Here is a 26,476-nt window from a genome sequence, read left to right as displayed (position 1 = left end):
AGAAGAAAGAGCTTAAGAGCCCAGACTGGGAACTAATTTTACTTTGTAATGATGTATTTAATGATGCTATTGAAGATGATCCAGAATATTTTTTTGATGGCTTGTACAAATGTATACTGTTAATAAAAGGTTTGTCAAGGCTTTTGAGCTTTGGTGCTTCCAAAGAAAAAGTGTGGCTGCCAAAGGTCCTCATCTTTTGCACAGTTGCACTATTAAGTGCTCACTAATTGAGAATAGCCAAATTTGAAATAGATTTCTAAGCCTAATATATGCCAAAAATGGCTCAGAAACTGAATATGGTAATTAAAATGGAAACTGTATGTATATGTGATACACAGAAATCATGAGTGGGACGCACAGAACTATTGTTTCCCTTAGATGATGTCTCATGCTGAAGGACAACAAAGAGACTTAATTAGGCGAATTGAATGCCTTCCTGCTTCTGGCCATCTTAGTTCCTTGGACCAGGATCTCTTAATGCTCAAAGCTACTTCCATGGCGACTATGAACTGCTTAAACGACTGCTTTCATATTCTGCAGTTACAGCATGCATCACATCAGAAGGGCTCACTGTCTTCAGGTAAGTTGTAGATTAAAAGTAGGGTTTCACATTAAGGGCTTACACATGGAAAGATTGCATTTGTTCTAATTCCTAAAAAGTCTTAACTAAAAAAAGAAAGAAAGGAAACCAGGGAGCCTCTTGGTTTTTATTTTTATTTTTATTTATTTATTTTTTTAAGTTTATTTATTTATTTTGAGAGCAAGTGGGGAAGAGCAGCAAGAGAGGGAGAGAGAGAATCCCAAGCAGGCTCCGCGCTGTGACCTCATGAAATGTGAGATCATGACCTGAGCTGAGACTGAGTCAGACGTGTAACCAGGCGTGTAACTGAGCCACCCAGGTGCCCAAGGAGCCTCTTGGTTTTTACTTATCACCTTAATGTTAAAGAAAGTCTTCTTACTGTATCCTTTTTCATATCTAAATTGATTTTAGGCCTAATGATTAGTATAGTTGAATATCCCTTTGGAGACCTCAACTCCACATGTTGAAAATTGAACTCAAAACCCACATCTCCTATATTTCTGTTAATATTGGTGGCATCATTATTCATCCAGTTGACCTTAGTAGAAATATTGGGACCATTTCTTAACTTTTTGTTTAGTCCACAGTTCATTATATCCATATTGAGATGTAGATCTTAAAGTCTATCAGTTACTTTTTAGTTTGAAAAGAAGGTGTACATCTAGCATTTGAGAGCACTTATTTGTTGAAATTAATCTACTGGGGAAAATAATGTTACTGTGTGGGAGGACAAAAAATGAGGTTTTCTATTAAATGAGATGAATAAAATCACATTTTTCTTTATTGAGATATAATTGGCATATAACATTGTGTAGGTTTAAAGTACACAGCATGTTGATTTTATACATATACATATTGCAGCATGATTACCACTGAAGCCTACACCTCAATCATATCACATAATTAATACTTTTTTGTGGTGAGAACATTTAGGATCTTGTCACTTAGCAACTTTGAAGTATGTAATACTGTATTTTGACTATAATCACTATTGTGTGTATTATATCTCCAGAATTTATTCATCTTCTAGTTGCAAGTTTGTACCCTTTTAACAACATCTCCCCAACTCCTCCATCTGCATCACACTGTTTTAATAAATAGTAGTAACTTAGTGGTTCACAATTTATTGTTCTCTTACCCAATTAACCTCTTTGTGAAAGAAAGATATTTTAGAAAGATAATGAGTCTCTGCCCAGGAAAAAGTTTACCATAGTCAGATCTTGATGTGGGTATAATACAGCTTCCATTCTCAAATGTATGCCCACCTAAATCAATATTTCAAGCTAACAAACTATGTTTAATGTCAATTGTAGGTATAGGTCAGGGCAGTATTATATAGGCCAGTAAGCTATGTTTGTTTCCCTTAAGGAACTCATAGTTCACTTGGGGATGAACATGTAAATACTTAACTGTAATATGGAAAGTGTTGCTTATAATAGAAACAAGATGCTTGGGGAGAATATATAAATGGACCAATACTTCTGACAGAAAAAGGTCTGGGAAATGCCTAGAAAAGCTAAAAAAACAATTAGCTTAGGGGAGGTGGGGAGAGACTGGAGGGTGTTCCAAAGAGATAAGATACCTAAGTTGTGAGTTGTGAACATGCACTGGGGCCTTGGAAGAATTGTAAGAAGTCCAATGAAAATCTTCTCCTATAGTAGAGCAACACACACTCATTGTAAACAATTTTAGGAACTATTATACAATTGAAAAAAGAAACAAATCCTGCATTATCCCACCAACCAGAAACTGCCACTGTTAATATTAGTGCATACCCCACCAAGTTTTCTTTCCTTCTTAGTTTTTGTTTTACCCCATTTTTATTAGAAAAAATATATTTTTATCTTATACTTTTCACTTAATATCAAGTATATTTTCCAATTTATGTTATGCTTTTGGTAAGTATAATTTTTATTGGCTGCATTATGTTCTTTTGAAGGGATAGATCTTTGGTTTACTTAACTGTTCTGTGTTGAACATGGGATGAGTTACCTTGAGCTATGAAATTTGGTTTAATTCTAGTGTTGGTAATAATAATTTGTTAGGGAAATGAAAGTTTATTTCCAATTGATGGTATGTAATTTTTGCAAAGCACATCAAGTAGCACACTGCTAGATACTAGATGCTTAATCCTTGATTAATTAAGTACTATATAATTTTTTTAATTCTTAGAAATTTCATTTGTGTAGTTTAATACATAATTATATTTTTAAATGATTGCTTCATGATTAGTGAAACATGTACAATATAAATTTGCATTTTTTTTAAGTTTATTTATTTTGAGAGACAGAGAGAGTGAGTGGGGAACGGGCAGAGAGAGAGGGTGAGAGAATTCCAAGCAGGCTGTATGCTGACACAGCACAGAGCCAGCTGCAGGGCTTGAACCCATGAATCGTAAGAACATGACCTGAGCTGAAATCGAGAGTTGGGATGCTCAACTGACTGAGCCTCCCAGGCGCCCCTAAATTTGCATTTTTAATTAACAAATGAAACAGACTAAACTTTACAGAAATATTTAAAAGTTGTTCTCATTACTATGTTTTGGAGCATGGATTTGTGGATATGTGGTGGAATTGATTAACGAGTATTGGTATTTCTTACCGTAAATGGTCATGTTTTTCAAATTAGGTCTGTAGAAATTTATTCTTTAGTCACTTGAGAATAAAAATATAACCGTGGAAAGAAAAACTGAGTTACCTTTTTACTCAAATTTTGAGATAACACAAGAAATCAAATCTAAGTTTAAATTAGTGTTTAGTCCCATAAGGATCATTGATTTAGGGGGGGGGTCCTGAGACCGGATGATTGGTTTGATAAAGAGTATTGTGGTTTCCAATCAGTTGAGCAATCTGTTATTTTTTTTTAATCTTTAATATATATATTTTTTATTAAAAAATTTTTTTTATGTTTATTTGTTTTTGAGGCAGAGACAGAGCATGAGTGGGGTAGGGGAAGAGAGAGAGGGAGACACAGAATCTTTAGCAGGCTTCAGGCTCTAAGCTCAGCACAGATCCTGATGCCGGGCTCAAACCCATGAACCATGAGATCATGACCTGAGCTGAAGTCAGACACTTAACTGACTCAGCCACCCAGGCACCCCTTTAATATATATTGTTTTAAATTTTTTTTATTTTGAGAGAGAGGGACAGAGAGAGAGAGAGCATGGGGGAGGGGCAGAGAGAGGGGGAAACAGAGAATCCCAAGCAGGCTGTGCACTCTCAGCACGGAGCCCAATGTATCAGGGCTCAAACTCATGAACCATGGGATCATGACCTGAGCCAATGTCAGACACTTAACTGACTCAGCCACCCAGGCACCTCTGGTTGAGCAGTCTCTTAAAACAGATCTCTTATATTTAGTGTTTGTGTGCATTTTATCTTTATAAGTAATGACATCTAGATATTGATATTTAGAATAAACATTTCAGGGGTGCCTGGGTGGCTCAGTCAGTTAAGTGTCAAACTCTTGATTTCGGCTCAGGTCATGATCTCTCGGTTCGTGGGTTCAAGCCCTGCATCAGGCTCTGCACTGAGTGGAGCCTGCTTAGGATTCTCTCCCTCTCTCTGCTCCTCCCCTGTTCACACTCCCTCTCTGTCTGTCTCTCTCTCTTAAAATAAATAAATAAACATTTTTTTAAAAAGAATAAACATTTTAACATAGGGGCAAAACGTTTTCATTTCTTTGGGATTTTTAAACTGGCCCCTTGAACTTACCCAGGGCATTCCCCCAATCATGAATACCCACCCCCAGTGCCAAATGAGACAACTGAGTGGCAAGGCAGGATGCTCTAGTAGCCTAGTGGGTACTTCATAATTTATCCCTGTACTGAAGTCTGGCATTTCAAATAAATTCCCTCACATTTGTAATTTCTGCTGTGGTAGTCTGAGCATCCCTTACCGTAGGACTCTAATAATCAAGCTTCTGTGAAACCTAGATCAGCCTCTGAAATCAAATGGAACATTTTCCATTATTGATTAGGCATAGAATCCACTTTGTTATACTAGTTGAGGGTAATAAGAGACATTTGAGTCATTAATTGAGAAGATGACAGGTCTCTAAATGTGACCACTGTCTTTCACTAGGTCACCTATTATTTATTCAGTAGAAGAGCCTTTCAGTTTAAAAGTATATGGACCTTTTTTATTATGATTGAAAAAAAGAGGAATGGACATATATTTGCAGTTATATTAGCTCAAGGTGGTTATCTTGAATGGTTAGAAAATTGCTACTGAGAATAAGATTCAGTCCCAAAATGAAGAAAATTTTACTGTTGCATGCTTCCAGGCTCCTCCTGTAATTGTGACTCCTTAAATCCTAATGCAGTTACGTATTTTTACAGAAAGGGTAACAAATCAACTATGAAAGGTGGGAATACATTATGGTTTCCGGATTTGCCCAAGAAGTTGTTCAGTCCTATTCAGGGTTGATTCTTTTAAAAGGTATCTGATTTCAAGTTGCAAGCTGCTCTGTGGTAAAATACCCAATCATGGTGCTCATGCTAATGAGATACAAGTGGCCGTTTTGCAGAGTGTCTTAACAGCTTGAATTGCTTTTAGTCTTGTGGGCTCAAAACAAAATCATTTAATAAAATCCACATCTGCTGAACTTTCCAGATTATGAGCAAGTTTCAGCGAAAGTTTTCTCTTACTTCATCAGGAACGACAATCGAGTGGTTAGAACCAAAGATACCTTTATCAAACCACTATAAAAATGGAGCTGACCAGCCTTTTGCAACTGAGCAAAGTAAACCAGTGGCAGTCCCAGAAGAACAGTGTGTTGAAGAATCTGGACCATTAGCAAGGGTAAGGTAATGTGAAAATACGGTTTTGATGTAAAAACTAGGAATCACTGAAAAGGTTTAGGTCTCTTTTCTTTGTCAGGGCGTACAAGTCACCCTAACACCAGAGCAGCATTCTTGCAGACTCTAGATATTGTTCTTCTACTGTAAACTGCATTGGCTTTAAAGAGGTCTGTTGTATAATACTTGTACATGTTGTGTTTTGCAGGTTAAATTATGTGCTTTTTTTAGTTGGGGCTCACTTGCTTGATAAAAATGTATTTTAAAATTGCGATTTGCATGTTTTTATTTTTCTAGGTAATAGCTTTTATTATTTGTACAATATTTCTGTTACATTTCTTACCTTGTTATCTTAATTTAACATTATTTACTGGATGCTTACTATTAAGTTTACAAGTATAAAAGTTTACTATTAAGTCTTTTTGTTGTAAGCACGTTGCCAGACCAGTTTTTTTCAAGTGTTACTCAAAATAGCACAGTCCCAGGGTTTTATAATATTTTTATAAAGTATTTCTCATTCCACATTTCTCAGAAGCTAAAGAATATCTTATTCTAGTCATAATTCCACCACTGTAACAAATCATATTGGTCTTTTTGCCTTTTGTGTTCACATCTGGTATTTTTATGGTCATGATAATTACATAGATAGTTTTATTTTAAGCTCTTTTTACTTGATACTTCCCATAAGCGTTTTTTTCTGGCCTATATAATTAAATTTTTAAAGGTTGAAGTAGGCTATTAAATATCTAGTCTCTGTTATTTTTTGTTACTGTAAATAGCACTAAATCATCTTGTCTACTTTTTTTTCCCTCTTTATTTAGGTTATTTCTTTAGGTTATATTCCCAAGTAGAATTACTGAGTTAAGAGTAATGCACAGCTTTTGGTTATTTATATACAAGCAAATTCTTCTTAAAAGAAGAACATGACACAGAAACTTCCAAAACTGGCCACAGCCTTGGCTTAACGAAGTGGGCAATGGCAACAGTGTGGGCAAGAGAGAAGAAAAAAAGTATGGAGTGCTTTTTGACCATTTCTAGAGTCAAAGCAGTTTTAGTCTTTATTAAGCTATCTAGTGTATGACAAGTCTAGTTAGGAATTAAGAGGAGACACAAAAAATTGAAAACATAGTTCTTTCACTGAAGAGATTTATAATCTACTTGGAGTCACAATAACGTATAGACATGAAACAAGGAGAGGAGAACCTGAAGCAGCATTTTTTTCCCTATCTTACTTGATATGGTTTAAGCTGTTGGGATGTGGGCATTCAGAGAAAGAAGAGAAGTATATTGAATAGAGTGGAGGGGAATGCTTTGGAGAGAAAGTAGAATTGGAATCAGGCTTTCAAAGAAGAAAGGATTTGAAGAGAAGAGGAGTAGTAGGGGATCTTGAGATGGAGGAATAACAGGAGCAGGGATACTAAAGCATATATGCTTATTGTGGTAAAAACTTGCCTGATGGTTTTAAAATCACGTCTTATCGTTGACACGTGGGCTAATAATTAACCACTTAGCTTCAATTTTCCCATCTGTAAGTCAGGAATGTTAATATAAGATTGTTATGAACATAAAATGAATTTAGCAGAGCACCTGGTTTATGGAAAATGATCACAGGGTGGTTGGATTTTACAAATCCAGGTGGCCATTCATGTTGCATTCTCTGGGGAGTGATAATCCCTAGAGCCACTATTCCATAGAATACAGTGTAAACTGTACCTCCAAGGAACATAAAAATCATGCAGGAGAATCTAGTCTTAATGTAATAGATGATAAAAATCATGAGCATGGGATATGTTTAAGAAGATTGGTATATGGTAATGATCTAGAATTGAAGTGTGGATAGAAGGCTATGGAAGTAGAAATGAAGACAAATGAATAGGTAATGTGCATTTCAAACGAAAATCAGCTGGAGTTGGGATTGACTGGATGTAGGGTTGGATGAAGAATGACTCCCAAGTTTGTGAGCCTATATGACTAGATAGAATTGTGGTGCCATTCACAAAGTTAGGAAAACTAGGAAGAGTCTTTTGAGAGAAAAGTTTTGGTATGGTTTATGAACATGTTGAATTTGTAAAGATGTTATTTTTAAGTAATCCCTATGCCCCCCAGTGTGGGGCATGAACTCAAAACCCCAAGATCAAGAGTTGCAGGCTCTATTGACTGAGTGAGCCAGGTGCCCCTGAACATGTTGAATTTTATGTAAGAGAAGGATATATGATTTAAACATATATAAAAAGCAGTTAAAAATAATGAAACCAAAGCTTTGGAGAGAAATCAGGACTAGAGATATAATTTGTAAGTGAAAATTAGAAACTATAAGTCCTTTAGTCCAACATATTCATTCTTCTCAATGAGAATACAAAGCATGTTGGGGATCAGGATAGAGGCATAAGTTAAAGATGGGACTCAAAGGTGGGCAGGAGAGCATTGCTATATTTCCAAATCTTTTGAAATAGTGAGTAGACCAGATATATCACCTAGTGTAAGTAGAAAAAAAAATAAGTGCATAGATATTATTTTTAATTACACAAGACACTAGACTCAAGCATACCAGAATAGACCTGCATTTTCTAAAAATTTCATACATGCCTTCTTTGAAATATGAGTGTTAATGCAAGCTGGAGGCAGACATATGGTAGTGGAAATTTTGCTGTCGTGTGATGGAAGAAATAAACCCTGGTGAGGCCAGAATGAAGCCCACAGTTCCTTTGTGCCCAAGTCAGAAATCAGAAGGACAAAGATGGGGTTAATATGACTTTTGTGGAATATTGGGGTTTCCCTTTGCTATGCAGTCCCCAAATATTATGAATTCCTAGAAACTTAGTAGCTCTTGCCACTGTCGCAAACCGTTCTGCGTTTGTAGGGATTTTACACATTTGAGCACATTCATTTGAATTTGGTAAAGCTTTTCTCTTAAGCGTTTCTTTTCTTTTTTTATGTTTATTTATTTATTTTGAGAGAAAGGGGGGAGAGAGAGAAAGGGAGAGAGAGAATGGGGGAGGGGCAGAGAGGGAGGGAGAGAGAGAATCTTAAGCAGACTCTGCACTGTCAGCAGAGCCCAACATGGGGTTCCATCTCATGAACTGTGAGATAAGACCTGAGCGGAAATCAAGAGTCAGGCACTCAACTGACTGAGCCACCCAGGTGCCCCTAAGCTTTTCTTTAAGAAAGGCATGATGATCTCTAAGAAGAGACATTTCAAGAAGAAAGGAGAGCTTCCAAATTCTGCCATTCACACCAAGATTTAGAATCAACAATTAATTAATAGAATTCCTCTTTTTTTCTATTCCAATGAATATGACTATTTTTATAAAAACAATAAAAACTGTACTATTTTAAATAGATTTTCTACCAGATTATGTTTTATTTCTTTAATATTATTTTCACTGGAGGAGGTTCCAAAACACAATGTCAACTTTGTAATATATAGTAATGTTAAGATTATGTTTGCATTATTATTCTGTGTCCTAGGTTCTGACCCTAAACATAATGGTACCTCTTCAGAGGGTTGGAGAACATTATTTAATCAAGACCTAATAGAGTTTTTCTCAACATTTCTCAAATTAGTAATTATATTTGGTGTCCATATGTAGAGACGTGGATGATCAACTTTTCCCCGTTGTATACTGAATAAACTTTCCTAAGTGTACTTAAACTTCATTAGACTATATTTTGCAACTGATTTTAGGATAGACAATAGGAAGTACTTCCTGACAGACTTGCCATTGTAAAGGGAAATTTAGAAAGCCTTTGGGATCTCTCCTTAAGGTTGTAAAAGTAGAAGTAATTCTGAAATATACAAACAGTAGTTGTCTGTGTGGTCTTAACATGAATGAACTAGACTTTTAATTAAATTATCAGAATTTGAGCTGATAGATTTCCTTGGTAAAAGGGATGAGGAAAAAGGAGAAAAACAAAGGCAAAAGAATGGCCAGAAACCCATTATTCTTTAATTCTGTTGCTATGTTTTGTATTTTGTTTTTAATAATTTTTAACATCTGAGAACATTAAGTTCTTGATTTTATGCCTGATTAAGATTGGTTTTTGCCTAGCTACAGAGGACAGATGGGCTTCTTATTTAATAGGATTTGATTATATGAAGAGAAAATTAAAGGCTTGAGACATTATCAAAATCATATTCTTTTTCGGGGCGCCTGGGTGGCTCAGTCGGTGAGCATCTGACTTCGGCTCAGGTCATGATCTCACGGTCTGTGAGTTTAAGCTTGCTTCGGATTCTGTGTCTCCCTCTTTCTCTGCCCCTCCCCCGCTCATGCTCTGTCTCTCTGTCAAAAATAAATAAAACATTTAAAAAAATTCTTTAAAAATCATATTCTTTTAAAAATCTTTGTAACTTAAAATCTATAATATCAAAGCTGTCTTGCACAAAGGTACTAAAAAGAGTACCACTGAGAGAGATGGGAACTGCCCCTCCCCACATAAACATGAGAAATGAACATGATAAGATTCTGTAGAATCTTGGAATTTGAAACTATTACTTATTGTTTAAATAGGAATAAGAAATTCAGTTTCTCTTAAATGATTATCTGAAACTAAGACCCTATTGAAATGAAAGTAAACATTTTCAGTTTTTCAAGAGGTTGATTGAGTGATTGAAGAGCTGTGCAGAGAACCTTTTTGTGGCATTAAGACTGCATGAATAACTGTAAGGTTTCTATACCTGCACCTAGGATTCTCTTCAGCCCCCAAGTTTCTTCCTGACAATTCCAAGAATGAATGAATATGGAAAGATACATTATAGTAGTCAGACTTGACATGTACAGTGACTTTTCAATTTTACTTGTATAATTTTAGCTTTAAAAAAGGGCAAATATTTTATTCTCAAAGCATCTTCAACTTAAATTATAGGTAGTGGTAGTGCCCCCAAACAGGTGGTCCAAGCTTGCAAAGCCTGAGATTCAGATGAGACATTCTTCACTCTTTTTGAAAAAGAGTGTTTATAAAATATATGTATCTCATATATTATTTTTGTGGCAAAACCACATTATGTTTAATGTAAACGATAATGGGCTTATTGAATGAAATCTATTCCATGGCTAAGTGATGAAGTTATATTTTTAGAAAGATTTTTGCTTGTTCTCAGATTCATTTAGGCCGAATATAAATGTTTTCAAGTTTGACATACACTTTTATTTATTTTTTTTTTAGTGTGGCTGTGAATTCTGTCCTTTAATTAGCATTTCTATCTGTTGTGTGCAAAGCTTGCTGCTTAATCCAATTTCTCTTTTGAAAAGAAAGAAAACACAAGAGTCTTCTTGCACAAAAAAACAGTGACAGAAAGAGACTTTTATTCTTCATGGATATTAATAAGCACTTATAACGTTAGACTTTTGCTTTGTTTTACATCAAGGAACCTGAAGAAATAAATGCAGATGATGAGGTAGAGGATACATGTGACAACAAGGAGGATGACCTGGGAGCTGTGGAAGAGCAACGTAGTGTTATCCTACATCTGTTGTCACAGCTTAAGCTGGGCATGGACTTAACAAGAGTAAGTAATGGGGTAAACTGGCTGTGGAGATCAGTAGGTCAGGACTATACCTGTAAGTGTTAATGTTGTCAGGGCTTTTTATTTTTTATGAATTGGTTTTTTAGTCTCTCTTTCTCTTTTTTTTTTTTTTTAAGATTTTATTTTTTAAGTAGTTTTTCTACTTGATGGGGGGCTCAAACTTATAGCCCCAAGATCTATGGACTGGGTTTCTTAGTCTTTTGATCAAAATTTCTTATTTCATAAAAAATGTGCCTTATCTTGTACAGCAGGAAGTCATATAGCAAGTAAACACCTCTAATCTTATTTCTGTACAAATGACAGAGGTCCATTGGTATACAGAACTGGAAAATTGAAAGAAAAGGATGTAATCCCAGAAAACCATGAAAGGCTTTGACCACTTCTTCTTTACTCTTACTTTCCTTTTTGGATCGTACTATTTGGGTGTTATCTATAACAAGGGTCAACAAACATCTTTGTAAAGGGGTCGATAATAAATATTTTCAGCTATGTGGACACTGGTCTCTGTTGGAACTACTGAGCTCTGCCTTTATAGTATGAAAGCAGCCATAGATAATATGTTGGACTGGGCATGGCTGTGTTCCAACAAAACTTTATTTATAAAAACACAGGCCAGATTTTCCCCAAAGGCCATACTTTGCAGTCCTCTGGTCTGTAGCCTTGCTTACTTAAAAAAAATTTTTTTAGGTTTATTTATTTTTGAGAGAGAGAGAGAGACACAGAGTGTGATCAGGGGAGGGGCAGAGACAGAGGGTGACACAGAATCCGAAGCAGGCTCCTGGCTCTGAGCTGTCAGCACAGAGACTGATGCGGGGCTTGAATCCATGAACCATGAAATCATGACCTGATCCGAATTCAGACACTTAGCCGACTGAGCCATTCAGACACCCCATAGCCTTGCTTACTTTAAAAGTGTGGTCTGAATTAACTGATGTGGAAATTCTTTGACAATGTACTCATATATCAAATCATCACAATGTACACTTTAAATATCTTAACAATTTTATTTGTCAATTATACCTTAGTAAAACTAGAAAAAAACATTGTTGTCTGAAGACCAGTAACATCTCCATTGCCTGAGAACTTGTTAGAAGTACAGAATCTCAGCCCCCAACGCCAAACTTAGAGGACCAGATCTACATTTTAATAAGATCCCCCATGTGGTTCATATATACATTAAAGTTTGAGAAACACTGTGGTTTTTAGTTTTGGTCCAGTCTTTTCCATTTCTAGTTTATCTAATTAGTGTGTCTTCATTTGTTTTAGCAATCTATGAAGTTAATTTAAAAAGTGAATTAGGGTGGGGCGCCTGGGTGGCGCAGTCGGTTAAGCGTCCGACTTCAGCCAGGTCACGATCTCGCGGTCCGTGAGTTCGAGCCCCGCGTCAGGCTCTGGGCTGATGGCTCGGAGCCTGGAGCCTGTTTCCGATTCTGTGTCTCCCTCTCTCTCTGTCCCTCCCCCGTTCATGCTCTGTCTCTCTCTGTCCCAAAAATAAATAAACGTTGAAAAAAAAAAAAAAAGCGAATTAGGGCATCTGGGTGGCTCAGTTGGTTGAGCATCCAATTTTGGCTCCGGTCATGGTCTCACAGTTCATGGGTTTGAACCCTACATCGGGCTCATTCTATCAGCCTGTCAGTGCAGAGCCTACTTCGGATTCTCTGTCCCCATCTCTCTGCCCCTCCCCCACTTTCTCTCTCCTCTCTCTCTCTCTCTCTCTCTCTCTCAAAAAATAAATAAAACATTTTTAAAAATTATAAAAAGCATCGGCTGAGCATCTGACTCTTGATTTCAGCTCAAGTCATGATCCAAGGGTTGTGGGATTGAACCCCACCTTGGGCTCCATGCTAAGCATGGAGATTGCTTAAGATTCTCTCTCTCCCTCTCCCTCCGCCCCTCCCTTATGCTCTCACATGCATGCGCACCCTCTCTGTCTAAAAATAATAAAAAATAAAATAAAAAGCAAATTAGACTCAAAACCTATATATGTCAAATATTACTACTACGGGATTATGTACTTTGAATTATTACTGACACTACTTTGCATTAGTATGGGATTTCAGAATTGACTTTAGGAGCTATATTTCAAATTAAGGATTTTGATGCCATTGAAGGTAATGAAAGTATAGATTAAAAGTAACCCAGGGGCACCTGGGTGGCTCAGTAGGTTGAGCATCCAACTTCAGCTCAGGTAATGATCTTGTGGTTCAAGGGCTCAAGCCCCACATCTGGCTCACTGCTGCCACCACAGAGCCTTCTTCAGATCCTCCGTCCCCTTCTCTCTCTGCTCTCCCTCCCTCTCTCTCCCTCTCCCTCTCTCTCAAAAATAATAGATAAACATTAAAAACAAATATTTTATTTTTAATTATTTTTTGAGAGACAGAGACAGAATGTGAGCAAGGGAGAGGCAGAGAGAGAGGGAGTCACAGAATCTGAAGCAGGCTCCAGGCTCTGAGCTGCCAGCACAGAGCCCGACGCGGGGCTCGAACTCCTGAACCATGAGATCACAACGACCTGAGCCAAAGTCAGACACCTAACTAACTGAGCCACCCAGGGGCCCCTAAAAACAAATCTTAAAAAAAAATAAAAAATAAAAAATAACCTAAATAAGGGGCACCTGGGTGGCTCAGTCAGTTGGAGTGTCCAACTCTTGATTTTGGCTCAGGTCTTGATTTTGGCTCAGGTCATGATCTCAGGGTCCTGGGATTGAGACCTGCATCAGGCTCCACACTGGGCATGGAGCCTGCTTAAGGTTTTCTCTCTTTCTCTCTTCCTCTGCCCCTCTCCCCTGCTTGCGCCACTTTCTCTCTCTAAAAACAAATGGGTGCCCGGGTGGCTCATTCGGTTCAGCCACTGACTCTTGATTTTGGCTTAGGTCCAGATCTCACGGTTTGTGGGTTCAAGCCCTGCATCGAGCTCTGCGCTATCACAGTGCTGCTTAGGATTCTCTCTCTCTCTCTCTCTCTCTCTCTCTCTCTCTCTCCCTCTCTCTCCCTCTGTCTTCTCTCTCTGTCCCTCCCGTGTGCTCTCTCAAAAAAAAAAAAAAAACTTAAAAAAATTTAAAAAAAAACAAAAAAAGTAACTTAAAATCTAACTTAAATAGAAAGCATTTTGCCTTTAGCATTTACTTTGAAGCATCTCAAAATCAAAACATTTTTTTCTTTACTTAGACTTGTAGTGATTACAGGAAAGTTTAAAAAGAAGTGGATTGGGGGGCGCCTGGGTGGCTCAGTCGGTTAAGCGTCCGACTTCGGCTCAGGTCACAATCTCGCGGTCCGTGAGTTCGAGCCCCGCGTCGGGCTCTGGGCTGATGGCTCAGAGCCTGGAGCCTGCTTCCGATTCTGTGTCTCCCTCTCTCTCTGCCCCTCCCCCGTTCATGCTCTGTCTCTCTCTGTCTCAAAAATAAATAAAAAACATTAAAAAAAATTTTTTTTAAAAAGAAGTGGATTGAATTAAAAACCCAAGAAGCAAACATTTTAGGAATTATTAAAGAAACTCATTAACCTTTCTTCTTTCATCTAACCTTAATATTTCATCTGGGTATCTTTTCTATTCTGCAAATATTTTCATTTTAGTGCTTTAAAAAAGACTATTAGTTGTAAAATCAGTTAGAATGCATAATGAGGGGCACCTGGGTGGCTCGGACAGTTAAGTGTCTACCTTCAGCTCAGATCACGATCTCACGGTTCATGAGTTTGAGCCCCACATTGGGCTCTGTGCTGACAGTGCAGAGCCTGCTTGGGATTCTCTCTCTCCCCTCTCTGTCTCTGTCCCTCCTCTGCTTGTGCTCTCTCTCTCAAAATAAATAAACTTAAAAAAAATATTTTTTAATGCATAATGATATGAAAGGTTTGTTTGGTTATTCTTGGTGTTTGCTGTCCCTTAGTAGATTTAGGTTTATAAGGTGTAAGAACAGTATAGGGGTTTATGAGGATAAGAACATTTGAAAAGAATGTGCTGTGGTAATAATCCAGATGCTAAAGCTCTCTCTAAGCATGATAACTATACATGATAACTATATATAATATTGTTTCCCCACACTTGTTCCTTGTTAATTAAAGATATAAATACATATACATAGCATTTATATACAAAATCATTAACATTAACCAACTATGAATTACAAACATTCACATAACATTGAAAAGAATGGTATTTTTGAGCAACGTTTAAAAATGTGGTGTCTAAACTATAGTCACATCTACCACCTTCTTTCTAACAATAACATTGATAGAACAAATATTTTTTGAGCCCCCTTTATATTCAGACACTGTGGTAGGTGCTGGGACTATAGCAACATGTGGGTCCAAGTCTGCATGTTGTGAATAAGTAATAACTGTTCATTTTGTTCCTTTTTAAATAATATTATGAATTCGGTATAATTATACAGTTTACAGAAAATTTTGGAAAATAAAGGAAAAAAAAATCTCCTATGATTTTATCACTCTAACAACACAACACTAAGTTTTTAGAATCCCTTCCAATCTTTCTTCATATATGTAGTTTATTTCCAATTTTGTTACATTTCCTTTTTTCAGTTAATACTCTCTTTGTGAAATATACAAATAGTCTTTTGTGGGTATAAAGGACAGTTCAAAGGACAATAGTGAAATGAATACGTATGTACTTACGTCTCAGGTAACAGGTTGTGGAATGGCCAAAACTTGGAAGCTCTCGGAGGGCCCTTCCTAATTGTAGTCCCCTACTGTTTCCTAGATGTAGCCGCTTACTTGACTTTCATATTAATCATCTCCCTATTTTTTTTTTACAGTTTTACCACCTGTAAAAGTATCCCATAACAATGTTATATAATTTAGGAAAAAATGAATAGCCAGCACAAGCTTAGCTATATGAGGGCTCTTTCCCATTCATAGGAGAGGGCTCCCAGGAGAGGATAAGGTAAACAGAGTCCCCGGCTTCAGCTTCTTATAAATTATTGAGAAATTTTAGAAGAGCCCTTTATGAAGAAATGAGAAGGCAAAGTTCTGAATAAGTCCTGTGAAATATATGGCTCACAGAGTTAAAGCATTTGGTGTGAGCCAGATACTGGACATTCAGCAGAAATGTGGGCAGAGGGAAGAATCTGCTCAGTGTTTTCCACTGCTAAGCAAGGGTCATCCACTGTGACCCACCTCCAACTCTCAGAGGTAGATTGTAGCCAGAACATGTCTTTGGGTGAAATGAATATCTTCAGCCAATCCAGACAGGAGGGCATGGAAAGGAGAGTTGGTACTTCAGCAGATGCCCACCGCAAGCCAAATACAGATGCAGATGGGACCAGTTTCCCTAGAGCATTCATTCTGTCCTCAGGTTTCAAAAGTTGGTGACAGTGGCAGCATGGAGCACGTGGATAACAGTCTTCCATATGTCTGTCTCTTGAATCACACCACTCTGATGTGGACCAGTTTCCCTGTGTCTGCTGTACAGCTTTCTTCCTGGGATGTCCTTTCATTGTCCTCCTGTGCTAGGTCTATTTCCCGTATTCCTTCTTGTTTGGTTGCCTCTCATTTTAGTGAAGCACATCTTCCTTTAACCTCAGAAAAAGGTCTGTGGGAGGCAAAGTGTGAAAATGTATGTTTGAAATGTCTATTTTGCCCTCATATTTGATTGCGAGTTTGTATAGAATTTCTAACTTGCAACTAATTTTCCTTTAGAATATTGCCTCCTTGCTACAGGATTCTGGCAAAAAGACTGAAGTCATTCCAGTTTGTCATCTTATGTAACTTGTTTTGTTTGTTTTTCTATCTGAAATTTAGAATCTTTCCCTTGTCCCCAGAAGTCTGAAATTTCACAGTGACATGTCTTGATATAGGAGTCTTTTTTTTTTATCCATCATCTCTGGGCATTTGGTGAGCCTTTGCAGTATGACAACTCATATATTTCAGTTCTCTAAAATTTTCTTGAATTTTTTCAGTGATGACTTTGTCTTCTCCATTCCTGTTCTCTCTGAAATCTTTTTTTTTTTTTTAATGTTTATTCATCTTAGAGACAGACAGAGCGTGAGTGGGGGAGGATCAGAGGGAGAGGAAGACACAGAATCCAAAGCAGGCTCCAGGCTCTGAGCTGTTACCATAGAGCCCGATGCAGGGCTTGAATTCGTGAGCCGTGAGATCATGACCTGAGCCGAAGTCAGATGCTTAACCTTAAGACTGAGCCACTCAGGCGCCCTTGAAACTTCTCTTGATTTTTAATTTTTGTTACCATGTTTTAAAATTTTTGAATTTTGTTTTTCAAAAAGCATCCTTATTTCATGTATCTGATATCTTTTCAAGTCTCTGACGATATTAATCATTATTTTTAAGGTTTCCCCCTCTCCCTTCAGAGAGGTTTCTGTTTCTTCCAAGTCTGTTTCTTTATCTTGGTCTTTGTATTCTTAGTTAGAGACTTTCTCAGAGATCTAGAATTTCTTGGATTTCTGTTCATGATTAAGTGTAGGGAAGCTAAAAACCTGATTTTAAGTTTCGAATGTATAGGTGGAGCCTATGCTTTTCAGCGTCAAGTAATCTGGATTTGCTGGGGAACCTAGTGTTAGCATCATTAGATTTTTCCCTCTAGGGTTAGTGAAAGCATTCTTCTGATCTCCTGGTTGGTGGGCAGAGCAACTAGGAGTGTGGAGGAGAAGAGGACTAGGTGGGAGAGGATCTCAGCATCTAACATTTAATTCATATAGGGTTCCTTCCTACCCCTTTTATCAGTATGGTATCCGTTCTCTTGGAAGCCCCTGGTGTTCCCCAAACTAGAGAATAAGCCACCTTGTTTCATTCTGGAGAGACTAAACTTCCAGACCTTGGCTGAGGTGCAGGAAGAACAGTTAACAACACTGTAGAATTGGGGAGGGGATTTAAGGATCCAGTTGTTTTGCACATAGATTTCACTCAGTCATCATTATTTTAGCATTCCTGTTAACCCTCGGATCCAGAGGTACCTGATGCTGTCAGTTCCAGTTCTTGAACCCTCTCCGGAATCTATAAACCCCTAGCTTTCTAGTTAACAACTCCCAAAATGTTGTTGCTCTTTTCTGCTTTCCTGGTGTGTGGGTTTGTCTTTATATGAAAATATTTAATATAATTTTAATGGATTTCAGTAGAAAGTGTAGTTAAGATGTATATATTCAATCCACCATGAGATGAACCTGAAACATTGGTATCTTTTGTATTCCTGTATCGTCTTCAAAACCATCTTTTTAAATGATACAGTAGTTCATCACGTGAAAGTTCTGTATTTAAGTTCTCTAAACCACTGTTAAAAGCATAGCTTTTAATTTTGTTTTTGCATTTCTTTTTCTTGATTCATATTGTTTCCTAAGGCTAAATTTCTAGAAGAATACTTACTAGGCTAAATGGATACAAACATCTTTGGGCTCTTGAAAAATATTGCAGCATTGCTTTTTCAGTTTGTTGAACCAGTTTGTCGTGCCTCTCCAATTCTGCTCTAAAGAAAACTTATCTTTCTTACAGTTACCTGGCTTTAGGTGTCACTAGTTCCCTCCTTTTGTTTTTGTTTTTGTTTTTGTGGGTTTTTGTGGGGTTTTTGGTGAAAAAATTTAGATTTAGATTTAGCCACCTGGATTCAGTTTAGGTGATCCCAATTTTGTTGGCAACATCCATAGTTAGGAGCTAGTTGAACATATGCCTTCTTATCTCCCTGGGACCTGATCAAAACATTGACCTTGACCTCCTCAGTGTCATAGAGCTTCCTCATAGCCTTTTGATCGGGTGCTCGTTGGCCTTGACATCCACAGTGAACAAGTGTGTCGTTGTCTTCTGTTTTATTCGTGGCTGACTGGGTAGTTAGGGGGAACTTGATGATGGCATAGTGGTCAAGCTTGTTTCTCCTGGGGGCACTCTTTTGAAGATATTTGTGCTGCCTTCAGAGATATAGTGTCTTGGTCCATTGGAAGGTAGGTGACATGCGGATCTTTTTTGTTTGTGACTGTGAATACCTTTCAGCACTGCTTTCTTGGCCTTCAGAGCCTTTGCTTTGACCCCTGCTTTGGGAGGTACAGAGCCTTCCTTCTTTACCTTTGGGAGGTACAGAGCCTTCCTTCTTTACCTTTGACACCATCTTTGTAAAAGGCAAAAGTTCCCTTCTTGGGGGATGCCTGGCTGGCTCAGTTGGTAGAGCTATGGGACTCTTGATCTCCAGGTTGTGAGTTCAAGCCCCATATTGGGTGTGAAGCCTACTTAAAAACAAAATGAAACAAAACAACAACAACAAAACAAGTTCCCTTCTTAAAATTAAGTGTAAGTTAGAATTTTTGCTTGGGTCAGTGATCTCGAGTCTGTTTATTTTCAGGGAATGGCATTTATTGCCTCTTCTCATATCTCATATCTTGTTCAGTCAGCCACAATTTATTTTGAAAGCAGAAAAGGAAAAAAAAAAGCATGGGTAGCATTTACTTTGAGTTTTACCACCATTTCCCTGATGATACTTTTAGCCAGTCTAGGAGTTTGAGGATTTTTTAAAAAATTTCTTCTACCTGACCTTCTTGGTGTTTAATCTTAACTTGACTTTCATTTCCTTTTAAGTGTGCTTATTTTTTATAAATTTTTTTAAGATTTTATTTTTTTAACTAATCTCTTCACCCAACATGGGGTTCGAACTCACAGCCCCAAGATCAAGAGTCTCACGCTCTTCAGACTGAGCCAGCCAGGTGCCCCAAGCATCCTTATTTTTTAATGAGAGCAAATATTTTTGTGACTTTGTTTTTAATGCTCATCTAGAATAAAGTGTTTTCAGAAAGGTAAGAATAGTTATCTACAGATATGCACATGGATTAAAATTTCCCACTTTGGTTGATAATTTTGTTGTTGTTATTTTAGGTGGTGCTTCCTACATTTATCCTAGAGAAGCGTTCCTTGCTGGAAATGTATGCAGACTTTATGTCTCATCCAGACCTATTCATAGCCATTACTAATGGAGCCACAGCTGAGGATAGAATGATTCGTTTTGTTGAGTACTACCTTACCTCATTTCATGAAGGCCGGAAAGGAGCCATTGCTAAGAAACCGTACAATCCTATCATTGGAGAAACATTTCACTGTTCCTGGAGGATGCCAAAAAGCGAGGTTGCATCCACTGTTATCAGCAGCTCTTCTACCCAGGCAGTCACAAATCATGCTCCTCTATCAGAGGAGGCTTTGAGCCAGGCGGGACCAGACTGTTATACAGTCAGATTTGTTGCTGAGCAGGTTTCCCATCATCCTCCAGTCTCAGGATTTTATGCAGAATGTGCAGAGAGGAAGATGTGTGTAAATGCACATGTCTGGACTAAGAGCAAATTCTTAGGCATGTCGATAGGCGTAACAATGGTTGGAGAAGGTAAGTAGGAAAACTATCCTCCAATTTTTAATATCTAACTATAATCTTAAATTTGGGGAAGCTTAGATAAATATTACAATTCTGAAATGATGTGTACTACTTCTAATTTTTAGTTGTTCCAGAATGGTGGGGGAGGGGAGGCTCATATTTATGGACAAATATAAATTATCTTTTTAAAAATTTTCCCTGGTTTTAAATATAAAATATTCTTATTGTAGAATATATGGGAAACTGAGAAAAATATCAAGGAGAAAATAAAGTTTCTCTAAACCCTCCATCCAGAGAGGGATAAATTTAGCTAGCATTTTGTATTTTTTTAATTGTGTATATGTTCATACTTTTATTTCTCTTTTGTAAAATTGGGATTTGTTCTGTCTGTAGTTTTCTGTCCTGCTTTTTTGTACTAAATAATCATTTTCCCATGTCATTGATAATCTTTAAAACATGTTTAATGACTATAATATCCTATGAAATGAGATATTTACCATCTTATATTTAACCATTTCCTTTATTTGGGCATTGAAGGTATTTCTGTATTTCCATTATTATAAAAAGCACTAAAGAAATATATTATAGATAAAGATTTATCTACATCTTTTATATTTCCTAAGGAGGTATGCATAAGATATTTTAAAATACATTGCCAGACTTTAATTCCACTTCAGCAAAGGTTGTGAAAAAATAATTTAAGGTAATACCCCAAAACCAACAACATCACAAAGTCTCCACAGAAATCATTGCAGAGTTCACGAAACTATAATGGCAGAAAAAACCCTACCATTTTAACGTTAAAGGAAAACTCTTGTTTCCTGAATAATTTGTTCAGAATGTAAACTTGCAATGTAAGCATGGTATAATTAAGCCTGTGATGCTAACATTTTGAGACTTTCACTGCAGCTGTGAAGAAAATACTTTATCCCCCTTTTCAGTTTTCCCCATTTTTAAAATCTTTTGTGATGTGAGTCTTACCAATTTCCAAATGTTTTAAGTTAATCAAAACTTTTATAACATTAGAAAATACTCATGTTTTATTAATTAAAATGTTTGCCACCTTCAGTTATAAACTTCGTCACATTTGTTCTCAGATCTTCATGAATCAATTTATTTATTTTATAGATGAAAAAAGTCTAGAGGTGATGATACATATTCAAGGTCATAAAAGTTAAGGCCTAGCCAGGTTTAGAACGTCATCCTTTAACATTCTCTCTGAAAGGACAGTTAGTTCTTACCAGTTCATTTGGCAGAAAGAATCTGGTAATGGTGGCCTCTCCAAGAAAGGAAATACTTCAGGAAATTAGGAAAAGCATTAATATCTTGACCTTGCACTAATCATGAAGGTAGTACAAAACAGGTAATTTTTGTTATTTAAGTGCTGATTATATATTTATGGATTACCTTTTAGAAATTAAATTTCTATCAGTAACCTCAATAGAAAGTAAGTGAAATCAGGGAATGGGACACAACAATTTATTTTGCTCCTATTATGGACCATGGTTTATATTTATTTGTTGGGGGAAATTCCATTTAATGATTAAGTAAGTGAGGTTTTAGAATTCTATTAACTAGTTTATTATCATATACATTCAAAACTGTATATTGCTTCAGATTTTAAATTCTACAGTGTGTGATACTAATGCTAAATATATCCTTGGGAATCAGATCATAAACCCAGGTTATATGATGACATATTTTTAGAAAAGTAATAACATCTTTTCCATCTTAAAATGAATCAGCAGTTATTATTAAACACTTACGTATATTCAAGGATATTGTCTATATGTCTTCTGACAGCTCCCATTATATATATAATGTATTACATCCAGAACCATTCCACAGCCAGAACCAAGCCATAAATGGCTTGATAATTCTTAATTTATTGTTGCCCTTTGTGAAGACTATAAAGGTAATACAAGAAAATAGTGCATATTACTTTATGTAAACTGCTTTAGAATCTCAATTTGTCTCTTTGCTTATCCTAAAAATTACCTATATTAGAATATTTATAACTCTTGCCCTTATTTGTGAACATTAAAAACAGAGTACTTAATGAGCTTTCATTAAGAGAGAGATGCCATTAGGGGTGCCTGGGTGTCTCAGTTGGCTAAGCACCTGACTCTTGATTTCAGCTCAGGTCATGATCTCATGGTTCGTGAGTTCGAGCCCTACATCAGAAGCCCTTGGGATTCTGAACTCTCTCCTTCTCTTCTTCTCTCAAAGTAAATAAATAAACTTAGAAAGAGAGATACCATTAGAGTTCAGACTAGTAGTACATGTTCAGTTAAGTATTTATTCTAGTGGTGACCCAGGTAAGGAGCTTGGGTTAGTAATGTAGCTCAGATATCCTTAGTGTCCCTTAATTATCTAGTATAAATTGATTATTAATTAATGTAATTTCTCTTCTTATTATATATATGTTTTTAATTTTTTTTTAATGTTTATTTTTGAGAGAGAGAGAGAGACAAAGTGCAAGCAGGAGAGGGGCAGAGAGAGAGAGGGAGACACAGAATCTGAAGCAGGCTCCAGGCTCTGAGCTGTCAGCAGAAAGCCCAATATGGGGCTCAAACCCACAAACTGCGAGATCATGACCTGAGTCAAAGTTGGACACTTAACCGACTGAGCCACCCAGGCTCCCCTCTCTTATATTTTTTGTTAAAAAATCATCCTTAGTATGGCATTACTTAATATAAAACTAACCCCATTAGAATAGTATTTGCTTGAAAACTGTCACTTCTATATCTTATAGCCTAATACTTCAGAATTTGGCAGACAGAGTTATTATTATGACCATATTTTTATGATAGAATTAGTTTTTTTCTTCCTAATATACATAGGATGAAGAATGCTTTTTTTCCCCATTAAACTGTCTGAGACTTAAGTTCTATAACTACAGCATTAGACATTTATGTATTACTGAAAAAGTTATTAATGCTAATGATCAGACCATAACATGATGCAGTATTAACATGTTCTGAAAATCTGACCTAAGAGTCTATTAGAGGGAAATCTTGATTTCCACTGTAACATTTTCTGTTTCTGTGAACACCAAAGAGATAGCAAAGTTATAATAAAAGTAACCTTGATTCACTATTACCAGGAATGTTATCAAATACAATTTTAAGTGAAGTTAGTTTAATCCAAAGTTGAATGAAAATTAACCAAAATAATGTTCATTTACTAGGTTTGAGAAAAAAATAATATGGGTATTTTATAACTGTTTTTTTTTTTTTTTTTTTTTAAAGATGTTAACCACCTTCATGTTTTCACCTTCAGGTATTCTCAGTCTATTGGAGCATGGAGAAGAGTATACATTTTCTCTACCTTGTGCATATGCCCGATCAATTTTAACTGTTCCTTGGGTAGAACTTGGTGGCAAAGTCAGTGTCAACTGTGCAAAAACTGGGTATTCAGCCAGCATCACTTTTCATACTAAGCCGTTTTATGGTGGCAAACTGCACCGGTAAGAACATTTTAATGTTACCTGGCTCTTACTGTATGAGTTTGAACTTGTATTATAACTCCTTATTCTTTTTCTGTTTTGTTTTATGTTAATGGAGTTAGAGTTTTATTTGTGTTTATTTTTTCAAGGCATTCTGGACATCCTGATCTAGTTTTAAAAATAGTGACAGATCTGTCTACTTTTTTAAATTTTTTTTAAAAGTTTGTTTCTTTTGGAGAGAGAGAGGGACAGAGCGTGAGCAGGGAAGGGGCAGAGAGAGAGAGAGGGAGAGGGAGACAGAGCCTGACACGGGGCTTGAACTCACGAACTGTGAGCAGATCTATCCACTCTTATAAAAATTTCCTGGTTAAGTAGCTAAGGAGAAGTAGAATAGAATTACTAACAAATGAACTTGCAGTCTGTGGCCCAATTTCTGCCTTTAAGGAGGTTCAGACTAGACCCAGGCCTCAGTGAAGGCAGTTATTGGTACAAATTAGCATGAAAATGTATCTAATCATACAAAATAGTTCAAGAAGCACAATGATGGAAGCCAGTGTTTTTAGGTACTAATACTGTGAATGGTGGCTTTGTTCTGCTTCCATCCAGGAAATGGCCAGTTCTTATATTCCTTTCTGGCCTTCTCTCAGTCTCTTCAGCACTGGTCCAGATCATCCAAATCACACGAAGACAAGTTATCTAATAGAATCTTCAAAAGGGATACTGTCTCCCATGTGGGTGATGAGTATTGAGGAGGGCACCTTTTGGGATGAGCACTGGGTGTTGTATGGAAACCAATTTGCAATAAATTTCATATATTGAAAAAAAAAAGAAAAAAAAACAAAAGGATACTGTCTCTTTTCCTTAAGCCCTTGATATTCATTTATTTTTTTTAATGTTTATTTATTTTTGAAGGAAAGACAGAGCATGAGTGAGGTAAGAGCAGAGAGAGAGAGGGAGATACAGAATCCGAAGCGAGTTCCAGGCTCTGAGCTGTCAGCACAGAGCCTGACAAGAAACTCAAACTCACAAGCCTTGAGATTGGACGCTTAACCGACTGAGCCACCCAGGCACCCCCCTTGGTATCTATTCTAACTGTCCCTAAAGTAGGGTTAGTTTTCTCTGTCTATAAACTCTTTATCGAAAAATACATACCTTGTTGATGATTTTCACAAAGTGAAAATTTGAGCATTTTGATCTAGACATGGAACATTACCAGCATCCTAGAGATCCTCCTCATGCCCTCTTACAGTTATACACACACACACACACACACACCACTTACACCCCTTCTTCCTAGGGTAGCCACTTTCCTGACTTCTAATACCATTGATTAGTCTGGCCTGTTTTTGAAATCTATATAATAATGAAATCATACACTATGTGTTCTTTCATATTTCTCTTTTTGCTGAACATTATGCTTTTGAGATTCATCCATATGTAGCATAGTTCATTCTCCTCACTGAGGATTGTATTACATTGCATGACTGTCACAATTCACTTATTCATTCTAATGTTGATGGGCATTTGAGTAGTTTGCAATTTGGGGCCATTATAAATGGTGCTACTAGAACATTGTGTAGTGAATATATGTATGAATTTCTGTTGGATAGATACCCAAAGGAGAATTGCTGAGTCATAGGGGATGGAAGTTGAACTTGAGTAGGTGCTGCCAAACAGTTTTCTTAAGTGATTATTACCAAAGCACACTCCCTGCAGCCATGTTTGAGACTTTCAATTGCATATAGCAATTTTACTTTTTCATTCTTAGACAACTGGTACTTAACAATTTTAGAAGTGGAAAGAAAGATTGATCGGTCCCCAGACATTGAATGGCCCTTTATAAATGTTTCAAACACTAAATATTTCAAAACACTAAAGCAGAGAATTAAAACACACACATACACACACACACATTACCCAAACATAACCACTAGACATTGTCAGAATGGTCACCTCTTATCCTTAGAGAAGGTAATAATATGGTTAATACTTTGCTCTATGCACTTCTACTTAACTTCTCCCATCATAGTAATCACAGGATTCGAACCTTACAACCAGCAAGGGCTTTAGAAGTCACAAGACCAACATTTATTACGTGCATATATCCCTTTGCAACACGCCTGATAACTGATTTGTTCAGTCTGTGTTGAAACATCGTTAGTACAGAACTCACAGTGCATGAGGCAAGCAGTCCCTTCGGACTCCTCTTATTTCTATGAAGTTAGAGCTGAAATGGATATCCCTATAACATTCTTGCCTTGGTGAAAGTATTCCTCAGTGTATATGCTTGAGTAGAATGCTTAGGGGAAAACAACTACAGTGATAAATCTTCCAAAGCCAGCACTGTTTATTGTCAGTGACACTGATACATTTCTTAGTGGCATGTCATTTTTTTCATAAGTATTATTTTCTGGATAAGGAGACATGGAGCAATTTTAATTGTCTTTTTTGCAAACTATTTTTGGTCTCTGAAACTTCATTCTGAGAGTTTATGTGTATGTGCATATATGTGTGCATGTGCATATATGTGCATGTATACCTGTATGTGTGTTATTTGAAATCCTACAGGACTCATATTACCTGTAAAAACATTTAAAAAATTTTTTTAATGTTTATTTTTGAGAGAGAGAGAGACAGAGCACAAGCAGAGGAGGGGCAAAGAGAGAGAGAGAGAGAGACACAGAATCTGAAGCAGGCTCCAGGCTCTGAGCTGTCAGCACAGAGCCCAATGTGGGGCTTGAACTCACGGACTGAAAGATCATGACCTGAGCCGAAGTCAGGTGCTTAACCAACTGAGCCACCCAGCTGCCCCTAAAAACA

General features: G+C 36.9%; 1 protein-coding gene across 1 annotated transcript in view; it reads left to right on the top strand.

Moving 5' to 3' along the window:
* The window catches only part of OSBPL11 (oxysterol binding protein like 11), an 85,282-nt gene that overhangs the window by 37,866 nt on the left and 20,940 nt on the right, over positions 1 to 26,476 (top strand). Inside the window, exons 6-10 of the mRNA XM_049628328.1 lie at positions 379 to 580; positions 5,237 to 5,382; positions 10,744 to 10,884; positions 19,722 to 20,220; positions 23,491 to 23,677. Coding sequence (XP_049484285.1) covers positions 379 to 580; positions 5,237 to 5,382; positions 10,744 to 10,884; positions 19,722 to 20,220; positions 23,491 to 23,677 — 1,175 coding nt within the window. The remainder of the gene's footprint in view (positions 1 to 378; positions 581 to 5,236; positions 5,383 to 10,743; positions 10,885 to 19,721; positions 20,221 to 23,490; positions 23,678 to 26,476) is intronic.

Source organism: Panthera uncia, chromosome C2, assembly GCF_023721935.1.
Source record: "Panthera uncia isolate 11264 chromosome C2, Puncia_PCG_1.0, whole genome shotgun sequence".
Classification (NCBI taxonomy): Eukaryota; Metazoa; Chordata; class Mammalia; order Carnivora; family Felidae; genus Panthera; species Panthera uncia.
The sequence above is the reverse complement of the archived record's forward strand: the minus strand, read 5'-3'. Positions and strand labels throughout refer to the sequence as shown.